We start from the raw sequence: 19,314 nt of genomic DNA on the forward strand, positions 1-19,314 counted from the left end.
TATGTCATTGTTTTGTCCTTGTACATATTTTGTTAATTAAATATTTTTTTACAATGCAAGAACTAGGTATGTTACGTGACAGGTAAACGTAGGTAATATTTTTTCCATTTTGGAATACTAATTTAGCTCATCTCAGTAATAAACCCTATCTTTCACACCATTGGCTGACAATGTATGTCTCTTCTGACAATATTACTGTCTCCTTTCACAGGCCCAGCTGTGACACCATGAGTTTCCACCGTTCCGAGCACCTGGTGACTGCGTTCCTCTGCATCAGTGGCGCTGCCGAGAGCTGCGTGCTGCCATTCCTCTGCCTCCATCTCAGCCAGCTGGGTGTACCGCCACTGCAGACCGGCCTTGCTGTGGCAGCTCTGCTCCTTCTGCGGGGTCTTGGCGGTGCGCTGTGGTGGCGTTCACTGCGTGGAGGACGACGGACGGGTCGGCGGCGCCTGGCCGCCGCTGTGGGCGCACTCTGCTCAGCAGCAGTCCTCTGTGCCCTGGCAGCGCTGCCGCCATCTGTAGGATGTGGAGACGATGGAGGTGTAGTGGTAGAACACGCATCCTCCCTGCCAGGACTGAGACCACCAGCGGACATCGTCCCAGCGGCAGGACTCGGCCAGGGGACAGACGAAGCAACCGGGAGCGGTGGGTCAAGTTGGAGTGGTCTTCCCTCATCACCAGACGACTCACGACCTACAAGTGACGGTGGTGATGGAGGAGCCTTTCATCCGCCGCCCGTCGGCCAAGGAAGTGACAGCCCCTGGTCAGAGAGCAGTGGCATGCCTCAGCATCAGTCTGTCGGCAGTCAAAGCAGTGGTCACCAGCGGCCAGAAACCAGCGAAACCAGCGGCTACCAACGACCAGAGACCAGCGAAACCAGTGACCATCATTGGTTGGAAACCAGCGAAAGCAGCGAGCATCTGCGACCCGAAACCAGCGAAACTAGCGGACATTATCAACCCGAAATCAGTGAAACTAGCGGACATTATCAACCCGAAACCAGTGAAACGAGTGAACATCATCGACTCGAAACTAGTCACACTAACTGGGACCATGAACCTGAAACTATCGAAACCTCGAGTGTAAATCGACCGACTAACAGTGGTGTTACTGGGGAGAATCGACCGACCGATTTCGGTACCAGTGTAGACAAACGACCATCGCTCAGCGAAACGAACGTACATAATCGACCAGAACAAAGCGAAACTAACGAACAAAGTGATTCATCGACGCTAGTTCAAACGACCGAAGCTAGCCAGGCGACAGACTCTCACAAACCTCATCGAACAACCTCCGAGATTAGTGACCAGCTGTCACCGTCTCCCTCTACTGCTGTGGAGGGGCCCCCTCTTCCTTCGGCGCAGTCCGGAGTCAGTTCTTCATCCGTGGAGGGAGAAACGGATGGCAGCCCGCGGCCGGAGCGAGTGGAGGGGTCGCAGAAAGGGACGGGAGACAGAAAAACAGGAAAGGAAGGTGTTGATGAATGGAGTGAGGGTAGCCAAGCGCATTCGCCGACGGTGGTGAATGTACCCAAACTGAAACCACAGCGTCATCATCCGAAGCATGATAATACTCAGAAGAGGCCTGGTGGCTCCCAAACCGTATCTATTCATGCTCACGGCGCCGATGGTTCTCAAGGTAAAGAGATCAGTGGCCCACAAACCGAGGATGACAGTGGGATACATATGATCCCAGGGACAGATCATCATACTTCTAACGTTCCCCCAGCCGTCACACCGTCCGCACAGAAACCACCGCCCTCTGGCTCTCAAACTCCAGGGGAGAGCCGCCCACCTGTCCATCTTAGCGGTCACCAGACTTCATCTGTAGTTGATGCTTTATCTCTGGAAGAAGATGAGACGGAAGTTCGACGGACAACTCGTTCGCCGCCCCCTCTGGAATCTGATGAAAACGGCAGTCGTGAGGATTCCGAGTCAGGTCAAGGAGAGTCAGAGTCTGATGTGTTTGGCGAAGAAACAGAACCTGTGAGCAGTGGTGATAATAAATATCATAAGTCTGATGAGTTTCATCAGTCCGATAACCATTTACCACCTAGTCCAGGCTCAGGTCGAGACAGCAGTGAACTCAATACTGTTACTTCAAACCTCAGCAAGAAACAGGGGCGACCGGACAAACCCGATCAGCTGTTGCCTGTTGCACCACCGCACTCATACTCAGGAGACGAGCGTGATGACCATCACATAGAGAGACAGCATCCTAACCAGCATCACCGCCATCTCGTTACTGATGATGAAGCAAACAACAAAAGCAAGGACACTGGACGACAGCCCTCAATTGATGGCATGAAATCTCCAACGGTTGGCATGAACTTCCCTCACCGTGATGATAACGAACACCACCGCACGGCCTCTCAACAACGTCCTACATCTGACTCTTCACCTAGCCGCGACTCTGGTTCCTCTGATGTCCTGAAGCCTCACCCATCTGTACAGCGTCCGCCCGTTCCGCCGCTGTCTGAAGAAAGCGACAATGAAGCACAGCCCTGTGTGGAGCTGTCCCAGATTGAGATTCCGTGGGATCCTCGCAAACACCCGGGCGGACTGACTATATGTGACCCGTCTAAGCCTGAGACAGGTCAGAGAAGAGGTGAGGGCTCGGGTCAGCCGCCAGGAGTTGATAGAGGAATGCTGCCAGGAGTGGAGACAAGACAGCAGACCGATCGCCGCCAGGAGCATGGGTCAGATCATCAGAGGACGCACTCGGTACAGCGTCATCGTGCTCCTCCTGCTCCCCCGCCGCCTCCGTCGGGCAATCGTGATCTCTCTGACCTCTCCCCGACCAACCGTGACCTCTCTGACCTTACTCCAACCAACCGCGACCTATCTAAACCAGTCCCTACCATTCATAACCTACCTGACCTTTACGAAGTCAACCACAACCTCCCTGAACCCGCGCCCACTAGAGGTCAGCCGGGGCCACCCTCAGGTCATGACCCAGGCCGTAGCAGACACCGAGCGGCCGGCTGGCGTCGTGTACCCATGTGGTCTGGAGATGACCAAACTCCCGATCATCCTCACTCGGTGGTATCGGGTCCGGAACCCCCGACACAGCCTCCGCCAATAGTGCTGGTCCTGAGGGGAACCGACTCAGACTCTAGCGGGGAAAGGAAGAATTACAACACACTTGATTTGACAAAAGATGCTGTTGATCTCAGTAGCGTGATTTTGAGACCCCAAGACACTCTTCCTTTGTTGAATACTGCAGAAAAGGTACAGCAGAATCACAACCGTGCCAAGACTCGAGTTGCGAGTGAAAGTAGACGTGAGTTTGAAGATCGAGATGGGAGTGAGAGCGGACTGGGGACTGAAGATAGAGACCGTGGTTCTGATATGGCCCGACGGCCTGTGCTGGCTACCAGACCTCACCGACTCGAGAAACAGCACTATGAGTCCAGAGACCCAAATGGTGAAATATCGAGCCCAGTGAACCCGTCTGTGAGTGGTCCTTTGGCAGTGATCGGAGAGAAATTGGTGACGGCTGACGAGTCCCTGAACTCTGGTGGTGGTTACGAACCGCAGAGTGCTAGTAAGACCGAAAGCCGTGAAGCTGTTCTCCCTACTGAAGCAGACGAGGTTGACCGGTCTCGTGGTCAGAGTTCTGACGTGAGGCCGCCTGTTGATGCTGGATCACGTGATCAAACCTTTGATGTGAGGCCGTCTGCTAAGCTTGGGTCACGTGACTTTCCGCGCACGGTTGACCCGAGTGGTTGGTCTCGCCGACAGTTGCCTGGCAGAATGGAGGACTCTTCCGAGCAGGGCTCTGAGATGCATACGACACATCATGAGACTGAAGATAGAGGATATCCAGACAGTCAAAAGAGAGTGAAGTCAGACATCCAAGACGGAGATATTCCGCTCACTGGAGTCAAAGACCTCCCAGACAGCGATGCAGACAGTCGTATTTCTCCAGGTGGGGCTTTCCATTATTACCAACGTCGGCCTATCGATAGAAAAACGCAGCACCATGACGGTCGTCTTCCTTCTCGACGGCATCCAAACGGCGACCCGAGACACTACGAATTGCAGCCGCGACCAGCAGATGACAGCCCAACCATAGAACCCACGACCGGCTGGAGCTTGACAAGCGCCCTGCACCGGTTGGAAGACTTGTCTCCGACGTTGAATCGTCTCCTCTCTGGTGGCAAACGGAGACGGGAGACACGTCAGCGGAGACGAGAGACAAGTAGGGGACGGTGGCGGGAGGGAGACCGCAGGCGCCGGAGGAGACGGTATAAGAGGAGTTTGCTTAGTGGACTGACAAGCTGGAAAGATTTACGAGAAGATGACACCGAGAAAGACACACGACAGGAAGAACTGAACAACCGTTGGGAGGTGGTCAGACGTGTGCCAGAACAAATGAGACTAGAGAGGAATGCGGATAATAGAGAAGAAGCTGGAGTGCCTGCGAGAAGCCAGTTCCAGCTGAGAGCTAGGCCTGCTTCACGATACCTTCGTGCTGAGAGCGGTGAGGCTAAAGGCTGGAACTACAACTTCTCCAAGTCGTTAGAGAGGCAGCCACAGCTTCCTCAAATCCGCTCAGGCCGAGATCTGCGCTCCGTCCCCTCTGCACCCACCTCACCCCACCCGTCTCCTCTCGACCCGTACCTTCTCTTCCTCATCACACTAGCTCTCCTCAGTCTCTGGGGGACGGCCGGCGCTCCCCACCGCCGTCTCGTCCTCCACTGCTGGCGGCACGCTCTGGACGAGGCCGAACACCTCGAGCGTGTGGAGCGGCCCCGTCCAGCTGCCGAGGCGGCGGCGGCCGCGCTGCTGGCCACAGCTGCTGGGCTGTGGCCGCTGCTGCCCAGCTGTCTGCCCGCTGGCCGGCAGCCGCTGGCCGCCCTGATGGCGCTGGGAGCCGCGCTGACACTGCTGGGTGGACTGATGGTCCCCTGGCTGCCGATGGTAGCTGGAAAGGAGCCGCCGCCGCGGACCGCAGCAGTCCTCAGGACACTGGTGTAAGTATCGGCGACTGGCTGGTTCGTTCGTCAAGGCCGCTAGTGACTGATATTTGATTTATTGGCTAAAACTTGAGGGATGTTTGCTTTCTCTGAAAGTGCCATTCTTTGCGCTGCAATTTGCTCTCATGTGACTCATATGCTTGTGTTAGGTACCTCCCTCGAGACCTCCCACTTGGTATAACCCATTTCTGACTCACATTGGACGTATGTGAACTCTATTAGACCTATTAGACCTATGCGGACCTACTAGACCTCTGTGACCTCAACTTTGTTTGTTTGTTTGTTTTGTTGGGTTAGGCCCTTTCGGTCGACAAGACCATTGCAGAGCCGGAAGGATGATAGGAATTAGGGGGAGACATTGGTCTGGGCAGGCACCCTAGTGAGTCGCCGGGGCTGAGCCCGTCCAGAGGACAGGCCACCCAGCCCCAAGGCACTCACTGCACCCGGCTACGGGGTGCGCTCCCTCAGGAGCAGCGGTGCCGCTCCAAGGGAGCAGCCCGCATGAGATAAAGTTGCCTGTCCAGCCCGGAGGGGGTTTGCGGCTCGGAGGAGAAGGATTTCAGTATCCTGAGGATAGAAGCACGGATAGGTGATGTGACCTCAACCAGGCCTCTGTGACCCCTTCTCGGCCTCGGTGACCCATATTTGACCTATGTGACCCCTAGCTGATTTTGCTGACCCCCAGATAACTGAATGAACCCTAGCTGACTCCTTTTACACCCATCTCTCTCAGGTCGAGCCGCAGCTCTCTCCTGTTCACCATAGCCGTATTCGTCACCGGCCTCCTGACATCGGCCGAGTTCCACTTCCTCTTCCCTCTGACTGCCACCTGGCGGCCGGCGCCGAGAGCTCTACTTCTGCTGGCGGCCGCCGCGGCGCTGGCGTCGCGTCTGCCGGTCCGAGCGCTGTACCGACCGCTGATGGTCCGCTGCGGCTTTGTCGGCTCCGTGGTGAGTGGCGTGACGTCTTTAGTATAGGTGGTCAGGCGTCTTCAGGCGACGTTGGTTTTCATGTCATTAATGGAATGACCGGGCTTCGTTGGTAGGTTCAAAGGTTGGGGAGGGGAGTCGGTAGGTCGCCACTCTCGCACTTTTTGCATTGTTGTGCTTAGAGTACCATGCTCCTGTTTTGCTGGTGTACGAGACAATCTAGGTTAGGTGAGCTCATGGCCCTCTTTCAGACTCGGCTTGGTAATAGATGTTCAATCTTGCGCTTATTGACGCCTTATGCTAAATAACTTTCGTAACAGAGTAGCGATGCTTCTGTTCTCAATATTTTTGCATTTCCCCCTAGAATGCCCCGTATTCTAACCCCCGTCTCCGTCTATCACTCCAGGTGCTGTCGTTCACGGCGCTCTCCACCAGATGTCTCTGTTACGTGTGCATTCCGACCGGCTGGGCGCTGGTGGCCGCTCAGCTCCTGTCGGGGCTCACTGAGACGCTGTTCTGGCGAGCCGCGCACGTGTTTGTCGACAAAACGACGCACGATGGTGAGAGGAAAGTGGAACGGAGGGGTAGAGGGAGAGCATCAATAAGTTTCTCCTATTGGCTGATAAATGGTCCCAAAGTTTATTGTCTTTGCGATGTTACTTTTTGAGGCTCCTTTACAGCTATTACGCTTAGCGGCCTAACCCAACAAAACAAACAAATTACGCTTAGAGTATACCAAATGTCATTTCTTTCCAGAAGATTTAAGCACGTAACAGTCTCTGTGTAATCATTGGGAGTTTTATTCTCTTCTCCGACTCAGCATCATGAATATCGATCCTTCACTCAAAGTAACGCGTTGTCCATTTGTCGAAGGCTGCATTGGCAATCCTTCAATCTTTATACAATATACATTGTTTTACTAGCTCCCACTACAACAGTTCATAACTACCGTACCCTCCTCTTCCTTTCCAGACTACCATCAGAGCACGCTGGCTGTTCTGGAGGCTCTGTACGCCGTAGGTCGTTGCTGTGGTGTATTGCTCGCCGGAGCTGCCTTCTCGACTGTCGGAGGGACGGCTACGTTCGCAGCGCTGGCCACCGTGGCCTCAGCCGCCGCCCTGGGGTACTATGTGGCCGCCAGGTGAGTGAGGGGTGATGGGAGGTCATAAAGGGTAGGGGGGGGGGGAATATCGCGGAGGGGTCATAGTAGCTGATATTGTGAGGCCAACATAGATTGGTGACTAAAGGAGCAAGGAGAGCTCATCAAAGGCCAGTGAGGCGTCTTGGAGAGGTTAAAGACCGGCGACAGGTCATGCTGAGATAACAGGTCAGTGCGTAATTACAAAGAATGTCAAAAGGTCAGGGTAGATATAATGGGAAATGGTCATAGATCGGGATTAGGTCAGTCAGTGGCAGCTTACTGGGCCATGTTGCGCGATAACTGGAAGAACAACTCAGTCAGTGGCAGCTTAGTGGGAGGTCAGTGTACTGTAAGGACATATGTGTCACAAAGTCATGTGGCGCTCATTGTGGGCAGTTCATTCGTCACGCGACGGGGTGAGGTCAGCTGGAAAACAGCCCAGTTAGCGTTCATTGACTACGTGGATCGGAAACCCGACCCCCAGCTACCGGTGTGGGTAGCGTGGCAGCGTGGGTGGGGCCGGTAGCTGAGATCATCCATCAGATGAGCTGGGATTGAGTCACTCTCGTGAGCTCCTAGTCTTAACTGGTGGTGTGGGAGGTGTGTATAGGTGTGTGTAGGGGGGGGGGGGTAGGATGTAGATGTGGAAAAAGGATGTTGCATGGGGCAGATGCGGCAGGCCGCCGTAAGTCGGCTGTAAGGTTGCTCCCATGTCACGCCGCATTGTCCCGTGGCGCGGGTACACTCGTGATGCGTGACGCGTCACGGAGCATCCCTTCGAGACTCGGCGTGGATCGGTGATCCCCGATTGGTTCGTCACGACACATTGAAAATGGAAGACGAGGGACATCGTCACTCGTCTATCGCCAGTCGTCAGTCTTCGGCCACCTCTACATCGTCCATTCTGCCTAGCTGATGGATGAAAGAGCTGGAGCACCGATGAATCGAAAGGTGAGTTCTGTTGAAGTCGATGTGATTTAGCCTGTATTTGTAGTTACTGTAGCCCGCCTGTAATTCGATGGTGGGGGTGTATGTTTTTCCTTATTGTGCTCGATCTCCCGTATTTCTCTTCCATTGTTATTTGTTATCCCTGAAAAATTTTCCTTCCACGACTACAATAGCCACTAGAAGCAAGCGAAGTCTCACGGTTGTCCAATTTTACGAGCTTTAACTTGGTCATTGTCAACTATAGCACAGTGGTCTCGATCCTCACCAATCCAGCCTCTTTGCCACTATATTGGTCTCGTTCCCTCGCCTATCCTGCAGCTCTACTGTGTGGGGGCGGTGCCGCGGTGTTTGATCGGCCCGTGGTCAGTTTTTGCTGGGGGCGATATCGGACACTGCCTGCCCGCCGGAGTGGGAGTATGCTAATGGGAACGGGTTGAGTGTACCCGAGGGGCGGGGAAGGGTGGAACATGGTCGGATTGCAGGTCAAAAGGTCAGCCAAGCCAACACAGTGCAGTGACTCGGACAGACTACAGGGAGCGAGTTTCCAAGTCAACTCATGGCGTTAAACGTTGGTGTTCCGATTTTGTCTGAACTCGAGAAACTTTTCTTCTTTTGATGGTTTCGGAAGTCGGGTCCCAATTCTTCGTAGCTGGATCTGGACTTAAGCCTGACGGGTCCATTTCTTTAAAGTTTAGAAGGCGGTTCAGCTGGCGGAAGTTGGTTCTATTTTTGTTGGCTGAAACTCTAGTCACTGTGTTTGATGTCATTCTAATGCCCTCAAATCACCTGAAGGCAAGAGACTGATACGATAGTTTATCCGACGCTCATTCGGCAATGCTCTGCAGAACGGAACGAAGACGTGGATCAGCAAATACGCTCTAAGATAAAAAAAGAAATTGTCACTCCCTCGCCTCGGATGACTGCTCTTGTCCAGGCTCTTGTTACCATTCTCCGAACATCAGTGACATGCTCATGACGGCAGATACCGTGACAGTTGGCGCCACATCACCATTATCATCACCGGAAAATCACTTCTCGCATCCATCACGATTGTCCGAACATCCGCGACGCACTGCATCACTATTGCCTCTGCATCAGTCAAGGCCAAACTTATTGATTCCACCTTTTACATAAGCGAGCTGAACCGTCGCTTCTTAGATCCTTCAATCGAACCATCCCACAGACCCCATAAGGCGTGATTCCTGTGCCACGCTGCCCCATCGTGACTCTCTCGATCGGCAGCTGTGGAGGCGGTGGCTGCGGCCGACCGGCTCTCCATAACACGTGGACACCGGTACCGAGCGTATGACCATATTCGGTGGCTCTCTGGACCGCACAGAGATGCAACCACAAGGTCGCTGTCGGGCGGGGGCGTAGGCGGTGGTCGCGGGGCGGACATTCCAGGCTGCGTCGGGGGGGGGGGGGGAGGCAGGGTAAGCTGGAGCGGTGAGGGTGGACCAGGCTGCGACGCGACTATTGAGGAAAATTTGGCGGATGACGGCTGGTGGGTGACAAAACCAAAGTTTGGATGATCAGCAGGTTCGCGGTGCTGATTGGTTACTTAATTATGTTCCGACCTCAGATATAGGTACTCCCATTTGAAGTAATCTGGCTAGTTTTGTGTGTAGAGAATTATGTGTTGAAATAATTGAATCTGCTACCGGTGACCTTTGAGACAAACCCGGCCACCTTTGACGCGATATGCTTCAGAAAACATCTATTAATATTTACTCGTGAGACGATTTTATCGATAATCCGTCCAGTCCCTGAGTGAACACTTTCCAGACCTCAACCAGTCCCAGTATTTGTTTGTCTCAAAGCCTCCTGGGTCTGGAGGACCATGTTCAGCACCAGGCTCAGTGAAGGGTGAGTGGGTGCAGGAGTGATGGCGCCCATTTCCGGCGCACCTGAGACACTGATGGCGCGTCTCGGACCGTGTTTGTCCGCGCTGATTGTGTAATGGACGGGCACGTCAGACGCGAATGGAGCCGTGAGTTGCATACGGACAACGCCGCCTGTCGTGGCTGACTTAGCGAGGAGGATGTCGAGAAAATAGCATGGACTCTTCATAGAGCAGCCACGAGCAGAGTCATAGGACAGAACTCGGGCTGTTCTTAGTTGTTAGCGCTGCTAACTGGCACAGAGATGCGCGGATTGCTCCTTTGTTAATTGCAGCATCGGGCCACGATATGGAGACGGTAGTGCGGAGTGTTGTGATCAAAAGAGCCGTCAGCTCGAATATGCAATGGATTGTGGCCGTGCGCTCGGTATATCTTCCTGAGCATGTTAAATGGGCTTCGAGCTTCGTAGCTTCATAGCTTCACGAGCTTTTTATATTTCACAAGAAGCTCGTTGTGCACTTCCAGCACCTACTGCTTGGCTTCATTTTCTCCATACCATCAGTTCATGTGTCTCAGTCTTCGCCACCCTCCAGAGCCGCCTGACCTTTCAGAAGTGCCGACACTTCTCACGATGAGTTTGGCCTCGCTGCTTGTTAGGAAGTGTGTGTGCGTGGGCCAGTGAGCCGCCGATTCAGGCCGGCTCCAAAGGTCTTGCTCGCCTTACCATCGCGTGATGACGTGACGTCACTAATTGTAGTTCTGAGTTCTGACATAATTGTGGACCGATGGTCATTGGTCAATGGAGCACCGTGTATTTGGGTGAAAGTTTATTTCTTGATTAAAAAGTATACACCGAGATTGTTTAACAGAGTCATCAAGTGTGTGTGCAAACGGAATGATACCTTGTCCAGATATACACACGTTCTTATCTCCGTTTTTACGTTTATATCTTCAGTGTACTCTGAAGATATAAAAACAGCCATGACATTCACAAGAATGTTTGTGGATTGGATGCTCTACAAATCATATCACATGGCCACACGTTCGATTCGTGATAGAAATTATCGGCACTCTTCTGTCTGACCATAGCGGGAGAGTTTGTCCGAGTCAAAGGTCAATCATGCGCCCCATGGCTAATTTTGAGGACACGTGTCGCTTCGACTGCCATTGAACACTGCCATCGTCCATTGAACAAATTCAGTTTTTCGGCACTGCTCGTCCGGTATACAGGACAAAGACATTGGTGGGTGAGAGCTCAATGAGTTCTTCACAACCACCAGTCTGCCCACTGACAACCAACTACGTTATTTGCTTGTCGTGGTAACCAAAAACGCGAAACGCTTCTTAGAACGTTGTTCATCCCACTAATAAACCAGTCATCCCTACAATGTTATTACCTGCCTCTTCCCATCCCCCAATGCGTTTCTTACATCATCACAGTCTTCTTGTCCCGCCCCCGTCTCCGCCTACACCCCTCCCTTTCCCTTCCAGTTCCGCCCTCCCGGGTCGGTATCGTTTAGGACTCATTTGTCACCATTGCGTTGATGATTCCCCGGTGACATCTAATGATCTCGACTAGAGTTAATGGCCGCGGTGAGTTGCCGAGATTGGGTGGGACTCGATGGGTGTTTGGTACACGGAGACTCCGCACGCTGTGTGGTGTGAAATACACACGGGAGCGCCGAGAGAGGACTTTCCCGTCTCTTCGACGCTGATGAATCACAGTATCATGTACTATGGGTAACGTAATTATGTTGTTGTGGCCACATGCCTCCATTCATTCACTGGTGGTAGACCCGTATGCGGGTACAGACGATAATGGCCGTTCCTGAATATTATGTTCTGTGGTCTGCCATAGTCTAAACGTGTAGAAAGGCTCGTCACAGTCTGCAGTGTAGGCTGTGTCATGAAACATGGCCGCCCGGCGCCCTGTCATGGCTCTCCCTCCACAGCGTTCTCCACCTTCGTCTGTTTCTCCTCTACATATTTACCGAGGTTCGGCGCTAATCAAACACTGCCGGCTGCCACAGGTCATTAGACTTCGGCTACGATATCCTAACAGACTTTGGACAGGATGTCTGTGCGACACACCCCTGTGAAAACGGGAGGGAACCGCACGGTGAGTTTGCGGACTTCACATTAGATGTTTGCAGTACATCCAGTAAACTGCTGAAATAGCGAACGCCAGTCCATAACGTCGTCACTACTACTGCTGTCTAGACGGGTCTGGCATGGGCGGCGGCGGCGGCGGCGGGGCGGGGGCTGACATAAGAGGCGTGGGTGGTGTCCCCGCCCGCCCGCACTAGCCGCTGACTGTCCGCTGCAGCCCGCACGGACACGCCCCTCCCGGCGGCTCGCGTCGCGCCGGGTCGTCCGCGACGCGTCAGTTGTTGGGCGGCCGTGAGCGGGGGTGGACGCGAGAGGGCAGTCTGACTACTGTGTGTGACGGCAAAACGACCCGGCTGTTCCGCTGTGCGACCTGAGGAGACTTCTGTGAGTGTTCATGGAAGGGTTACTACTCACTTCTTGCACGATTTTGCCTTTGGGAACGATGTTTTTGGGTTACTTGGATGAATGTATGCACTGTGATCAGCGATTTTTAAATTCCGTAGTTTGAAAGTTCGTTAGACTGAATGGGTGATTTCCTGCCTATGTCCTCGCCTATTATTTCCCACGTTCTATAAAGCTATTAAAAGTCTGTAGAGCTCTGTGGTACACTTTTCTCCAATACCTTCGAATGACATCTTAATTATGCATTTATTGTGAACTGGATCGTCTTCCTATTCTCATTCACTCCAGCCGAGCACTTCGTCCGCCCGTAGATACTGCGCCGTTGGGATGTGCGCTCACCGGAGTGCGTGGATTTGGTCCGAGCCCAGGGATGATAAATCCACCAATGTCGTGCGGAAGTTCCCAGCTGCGCTGAACGCTATTATTTCTGAAACTCGGTCCATTAATCAGATTGGGAACAAAAGACGCAGATCGAGGCAGAATCGATTTAACTCCGGGTGGTCTGATTCAGGTCTAGATGGGTGGTTTTATTTGAGGGGATCTGGGTCGTGAATGGTATGGGGCCCGAACAGTCCCGTATGGGGCTGCGTTTACGGGACGTATTGATTTGATTGTGCGGGTGCTTTTATAGGGCTGCGCTTATAGGGAGCTGACTTAAAATGACATAACATCGGTCATTAAGTTCTACAATTTGCAACAATGCCGGTCTCTGCTGTTTTGCGTTTGCAACATCTGAAGAAATGTTTGCGGTTCTGGTGTGCATATGCCTTCGATTATTGACAGCAATACACCCTTCGCTTTCAAGCGTGATCAAATTTCCTTTAAGGATATAGTTGGTTTGCATGCTGCAGCTGTATGCAGACATGAAAGACAACAACGCCTCCAAGAAAAATACGGTGGTGTCATCGGCTCTCGATCACGATGCATTATGATAGAAGTTAAAACGCTTACGTCAATGAGCTTGGGAATTTGATACCGACATGCAACGACTGGCCCACATGCCAACTCTGTATCTGCCATTTTATGCCAAAGGTGTCCGACCACCTGTTTGTCTATCTTTGTTTATCTTGGCGATTGATCATAGCAGTGTTTTGGGAATATGCCAAATTCTTTGGACTTAGCACGTCTACAGATGACGGCCTCACTCGGGGTATAGTGATGCAATGTTTACCTAAATGCATTTAAAAGTTATTCGTTTTTTATTAAATGTCTAACATGTTGATGAACGTCTTCCTAAAAACATTGCCCTTACCGTTAACCATTCGCATATTTCTGTGAAATGTAACTGGGGATTGGCCGAGGCTTTTTCCTACCTGAATAAGTGTGTTCATGCTCCACGTCAGGATCTGTCTTGGATGGATCTTTGGTCACGGATGACCTATCGTCGGGTACTGTCGCGGTTGTTCCCCCGAGGGACGAAACTGCAGCCAAACGCAAACATTTGTGAGCCGCTGCTCGGTGGTGATGGCGCAATGTCCGCTGCCGTGACTAATGTCCATGTGTTGTGTGTACTGCGTGTATTTGACAGCTCATCAGTCAGCACACTGGTTCGTCGGACTGTGTCCCTGACACCGTGACATGATCTATGACAACACCTTTGCTCTAAGACGGTAATGCCTCCTACCTACAGGCTACATGGCTGTTGATTCCTAAGAATAGCTCTTGTATGTTGTGGCTTCGGGTATTCCATGAACGGCGTTCGACTCTCCGGTATCTGCCGACAGCTACAGGCCAAGACTTACCTTTTCTTCATGCGATGCCTGCTATAACTGTTCCTAGAAGTAATGGGTCAAACTTTTATGGAATTTAAGCAATGACAGAAATGGTAGGAACTAAGAAGGATAAGCGATGAATTCTTGCAACCTATTTGTCATCTGCCAAGGACTTAGCTTTACGGATAGATTGCACAGCTGTGCGAGTGGAATCCAGCTTCATTTTCAAGTAATGCAGCTGTCACGTTTCTTCCTGTGGCATTTCTATTGTTTCAGCTCATGTCAGTCTTTTTTCAGCTGCTGACAAGTGATCTTTGACTTCTGTCAGACCACCCAAGCCCTCAAAGAATGTCGGATTATCTGGCCAGATCAATACCTCCTCCTGATTTGATACGGCTTCCTCTACCGTACAAACCGCAATGGCTCTCCCGTGGGTGTTTATTTATTTTTGGTTCATGAGAGACATGAACTGCAAACCTGGGATATTATGTAAGCCCGATGCAGCTGCCCGGTATGACAGTGGCTCGGTCGGGACAGTGCAGCAGCTGCTGAGCTGTTGTCTGTTTGGACTTTGCAGCGCCCGCATCGCTTGGAGAGTGGAGGGGGGGGGGGGAGATACCGCACAGACTATCTATGAACAGTCGGACTGCATATTTTGACTGTGCGTTGGCATTGACTGCATTGACTGGGCTGCACTGGTCATGGTGAGTCAGATCAACTTTGCCATTAGAATGGTCCTCTAAGCCTCTGGTGTCTGGTTAGAGACTGATTGGTCACTTTCGCTTAAAGATAGGCCGGATTCGATGTGGTGTTTTCTAAAGATAGGTAGGTCGTATTTGATGTGGTGATAATGTGTTGCAGACTGTAGTGCAGGTTAGTTGCAGCGAAAGCGATGCCGTCCGCCCTTTCGGAAGATAAATCAACAATGGAAGCCAGCTTGTTGAGAACCGAGCTGACTGAAGATGAAACTTCGGTCTCATCTGACCTTCAGATGTCCACTCAGGCTACCGGAAGCTTCCATTGACCCGACATACTCAGACCAGCTTACCCAGTGATATAAAACAAAGTTACAATTAGCAAACCCTGTGACGCCATACAACTCCAGCAAAGCCCAGTGACTTTTGACATAGTAACCTTTGGCATACCCAGAGAGGAAATTTGGAGTACCCAGAAATCTAGTTGGCACCGTCTGACCAGGACCAGACGGCACTTCCAGGTGACCCGAAATACCGACATGGCCGACTCAGGAAGACGGCAGCAGACAGACGGCCATGAGTTGGCAGCCGGCAGAGGATTTGGCAGCATCTGTGACACATTTGGCAGCCCGCAGACGGTCGTTCGTTCTCAGAGTTCTCCGGGAGTTTTCACCGGTGTGGTATTTTTACCTGTTCCGGAAGCTTTTCATCTACGGAAGCTTTTCTCGTACTCACATATTTGCGTAGCCTGATGATGGCATATAAAAAAGGGTTCAGACTGGTCTCGAAACCCGTAACATGACTGTCACGGACCGTAATGAATGCATACGTATTTTGCTTCGTTGTAGATTACCAAAAGATCGGCATGAACTTTCAGAACTTATCATGCCTTTGCATGACGATAAGAAGAAGAAATCATTATTCCGCAAAGACTGAGTGCTCAGCCGAGCTGTTTACAAGTCTGACAAATAGCCACCAGGGACGACATTATACAAATGGCTACCTTCTTGATTCCTGCTGAACATTAATCTACCTCCGCTGACAGCCTGACGTCCATATTTCAAACTGGCTAATGGCTGTCTGGTCTCGGGCGTGTCGGGCGGATTCGTTGAGAGGCAGACTTCCGTTGACAGCCAGTCACGCCAGCAGATAACCAGAGGACGGTGAACGATAGACAGTGTGCCTGCTTTGAAAAGCATCTGTCAGATCCGCGAGGTTGATATTGGATCGAACTGGTGGTCGTGATTCTGCGAAACATTCAACCCTGTCTGTCTAGTCGTTCGACATTGCTTCGTCGCCAATTCGCTGCTAGCGTTCAATCCTCATCATTTTCACCCAGTTGGCCCTCGTCCTTTTGAGTTAGTTTGACACTTATTAGATCCCGATCAGGTGTGTTTATTTGTCTGTTTGACTCCGCCGCTGCCAGAAGACACCAGTCAACTGGTTCCAGATGCCGCCCTCGTCTCCTGTGAGTCACAGATCGTGTCGGCGCTGATTCACAGTCTTCCCGACTTCAGAGCCAATCTGCCTGCCTTTAGCACACCCTCGTGTTTTGATTTCCACCTCTGGCCCTTCTGACGTGAGATCGGTCCTGGATGGAGCGTCACACGGGTGTGGGCGATTCGTCCATTACTGCGCGCCAGCTCAGTGTCGTCATTATGAGTTATTTACGAGTGACGGGGGCGGACGCAGAGAGCGTAGATTAGTGCGCACAGATTTGGGGAGGAGATACTGCTATCGGTCAGTGGTTATTGTCGGTCGGCGACCGCTCTGGTCCGCGCTGGACCTCGCAGGTTTGCACAGTTCGTGGGTCTCTGCTGGCCTATGCCACTTGCACCTGCTGGGCCGCGCTAGACTTCATGGGAAATGTTCCCGTCTTCGCTGGTCAATAAATGCATGATAGTGGGTTGTGCTGGTTTATAATGGTCTCCTCGAGACCACACTGATCTCTGATGGTCCGTGGCGGCTCTCGATTGTCTGGTAGTCCGCGCCTCACTTCGTAATTTTATTATGGTCTCTGACTCTCTACCTGCTTTGCGCTGGTCTTTGCTGGTCTTTGCAGGTCCGAGCTTGGATCTGAATATCGCTGATGGTCCATGTCGATCTTTGGTGATCTTTGGTGATACTGTCAAGGCTGGGATGGGAGTGGGAGTGGCCATCGCCAACTGAACCTCTACGGGACCGACCTATGAACTGGTTCAGAGTTATCCAAGCTGAAATAACTAGGGGTGGATGACCGCAGCTCCGATGTCGCCGTTTGAAAGGAAGGTATTGTCAGTTAGCATTTTGGTCTTCTGACCCGATGAACAGCGGCGGACTGCCCGTCAAACCTCTAATAAGGAGATGAAATGAGATGTGAGATCCGCATTCAATGCACGGCTGAGCTCACCGGCCCACTGTCTACCATCTCACATGTTTGAGTGTGTCTGGCTGAGTCCCGGTGCTGTTTATTTGACACACCGGCCGGTGTTAGCGCGCACACAGACGCACTTTGTGTGTGCGTTAGGAACGGAGCGAGGGGAGGCAGGTGACGCACAGTGGAATGAACTTCCTGCCTTTCTGCTCTTGGGCACAGTGGACTAGTAGCCGTCTTCACCGCTCCGCTGGAGGTGGTCCAAGCGACCTTCCTTCTGTCTCAGGGACCAATGCAGTTGGCTGGGCTAGCTGCGTCGCTGCCTCACCGTTGAGTGCTCTGGCTGAGCTTCTGAAATCGCTTGAAAGAAAGTTTTCGCATAACGCTCTGACATCCCCTCCCTTGCGGCCTACACGCCCAATGTTCCGTTCCAAAGTGAGTGGACCAACTGACCTTCATTACCGCCTCTCGTACTGTCTCGCCCGATCTCCGAGGGATCCCCGTCAGGTCGGCGTTGTCAGCACCCCCCTCCTTTCTCCACCTCTGTGAACGCTACCCCAATCCTTAGCCGTAACTACAAATATACAACGGAAGGCCCGACGGCGGTGGCGACGGCTGACGGCGCTGGTGACGGATAAAGGACGCGGGTGGATGGCTCGCATCGTCAACCACGCACAGTAGCGGCCTTGTGACGTCATCAGGAGGATTTATCAGCTGACGACCACGTCATAGTTTGGTAGTGTTATGATAGTTTAGTAGATAGCGGGATGGTAGTGCACAGGGGATGTTTGTGATATGGGGCTGTAAATGGCATGCCAGAGACGCCGGACATTTCTAGGCGGTCCTACCTCATTTACGGATCTACGCATTGTCAAAGCATCAGCCCATCAGCCAGGGTGGACACTGGACATATCACATCCAGCGACCCGACCTCATCAAAGTCTGCCGGATGTTGAAGCTCCGGTGACTCCTGCAGGAGGGAGGATATCGCCGTCAGTGCAGATGATGTCTTGCAGGCGGTGCCATTAGTACTGACATCAACAGCCTGTTGATTGATGCTGTTGCCAGTGCAGCTTTGAGTGGACCTGTCGAATTCGCCAGGACGTATTTATTTGCTACCGTGCTGTAGAAATTGTTTTACGATAACCCTGATCCGGGATCCCCTTCCCACATTTCTTCTCTTCCTTTCTTGTCCCTTTTCCTTATTTGTGCTGGCTCTTTCTCTCCTCTCCTCTCCTCTTTCTCTCCTCTTCTCTGCTCTCGCTGACCTGATGGCGAGCTGCGGCTTCCAACCGTCCCAACGTGATACCAGTAAGTGCACGCCGCGCCGCTTCATTATATACCATGCACGCTGCACGACTGTGCACTGTGCCGAGACGCCGCTCCGGACCGTCGTGCAGCCCCCCCCCCCCCACTGCTCTGTAATGGGGTGCTCCTCATCCCCCACGCTGCACTGCTGTGCTGGGATGTTCCCTGTGCGCCAGACTCTCCGCTGCTGTCCAGACGGTACTATGTTTCGTAGGGTTAAATCCCAGGTTTTAAATGACCCGACAGCGGCTGTCCTGTGTCTCTTAGCGTCTCTTTTGGAGACGTAGCGGCGCTACAATGTTCGATTATCAAATTTTCCGAGTCTCTGTCTCATCCGACCTGGATTTCCAGAAGCCTCGCCGGAGGCCATCGAACGTCCCAGCATTCATAGTCCAGTTCGGGAACGTTTCGGTGCTCTAACATCTTGTCATCGGACGACGGACATCCCTGGACTCCTGCGCCCGTTGGACGTCCCACAGCCATGAATGTCCTGCTCGCTCGTTGCTCAGATCTGTCTGCACTGGGTGCGTGCATCGCATGCAGTACAGGCCAGCGCCGCTCGGCTGCACTGGACTGCAATGGCAGTCAGTGTGACGGCTGCTGGATGGTAATGGCAGTGAGTGTGAAGGGCGGCCGCGGACCTGCACTCAGAGGTATTCAGATCGTGTGGGCGGGGCGCGCGAGCGGCGCTGGAAGTGCAGCGTCACTGCTGTCTGGCGGTACAGAGTCATTGCCCTCTGACTGCTGACCGGTGACTGCTCTCCACCTTCCTATGTCTGCAATGAGTTCCATTAGTCCGTCACAATGTGTCTTCTGCCGTCCGTCCAGCGTTTACCATTTTCCCTAGTCTTTCCACCTCCTAACTTTCGCTGCCAAACACTGTTCGTTTATTGTC

The 19,314-nt window shown here is 52.6% G+C and overlaps 1 protein-coding gene across 4 annotated transcripts in view; it reads left to right on the plus strand.

The window, feature by feature from the left end:
* Positions 1 to 19,314, plus strand: part of LOC122392739 (protein yellow-like) — a 54,999-nt gene that overhangs the window by 695 nt on the left and 34,990 nt on the right. For 2 of the 4 annotated variants that reach the window (XM_043387980.1, XM_043387981.1), the window contains exons 2-5: positions 212 to 4,978; positions 5,715 to 5,931; positions 6,317 to 6,470; positions 6,883 to 7,051. In XM_043387980.1, coding sequence (XP_043243915.1) covers positions 228 to 4,978; positions 5,715 to 5,931; positions 6,317 to 6,470; positions 6,883 to 7,051 — 5,291 coding nt within the window. In that variant the 5' untranslated portion in view covers positions 212 to 227. Of the gene's footprint in view, positions 1 to 211; positions 4,979 to 5,714; positions 5,932 to 6,316; positions 6,471 to 6,882; positions 7,052 to 7,617; positions 8,003 to 12,214; positions 12,334 to 19,314 lie in introns of those variants that run through there. The other 2 variants (XM_043387982.1, XM_043387983.1) reach the window with 2 other exon arrangements.

The sequence above is a fragment of the Amphibalanus amphitrite genome, unplaced genomic scaffold (genome assembly GCF_019059575.1).
Source record: "Amphibalanus amphitrite isolate SeventyFive unplaced genomic scaffold, NRLGWU_Aamphi_draft 000499F_arrow, whole genome shotgun sequence".
Taxonomy (NCBI): domain Eukaryota; kingdom Metazoa; phylum Arthropoda; class Thecostraca; order Balanomorpha; family Balanidae; genus Amphibalanus; species Amphibalanus amphitrite.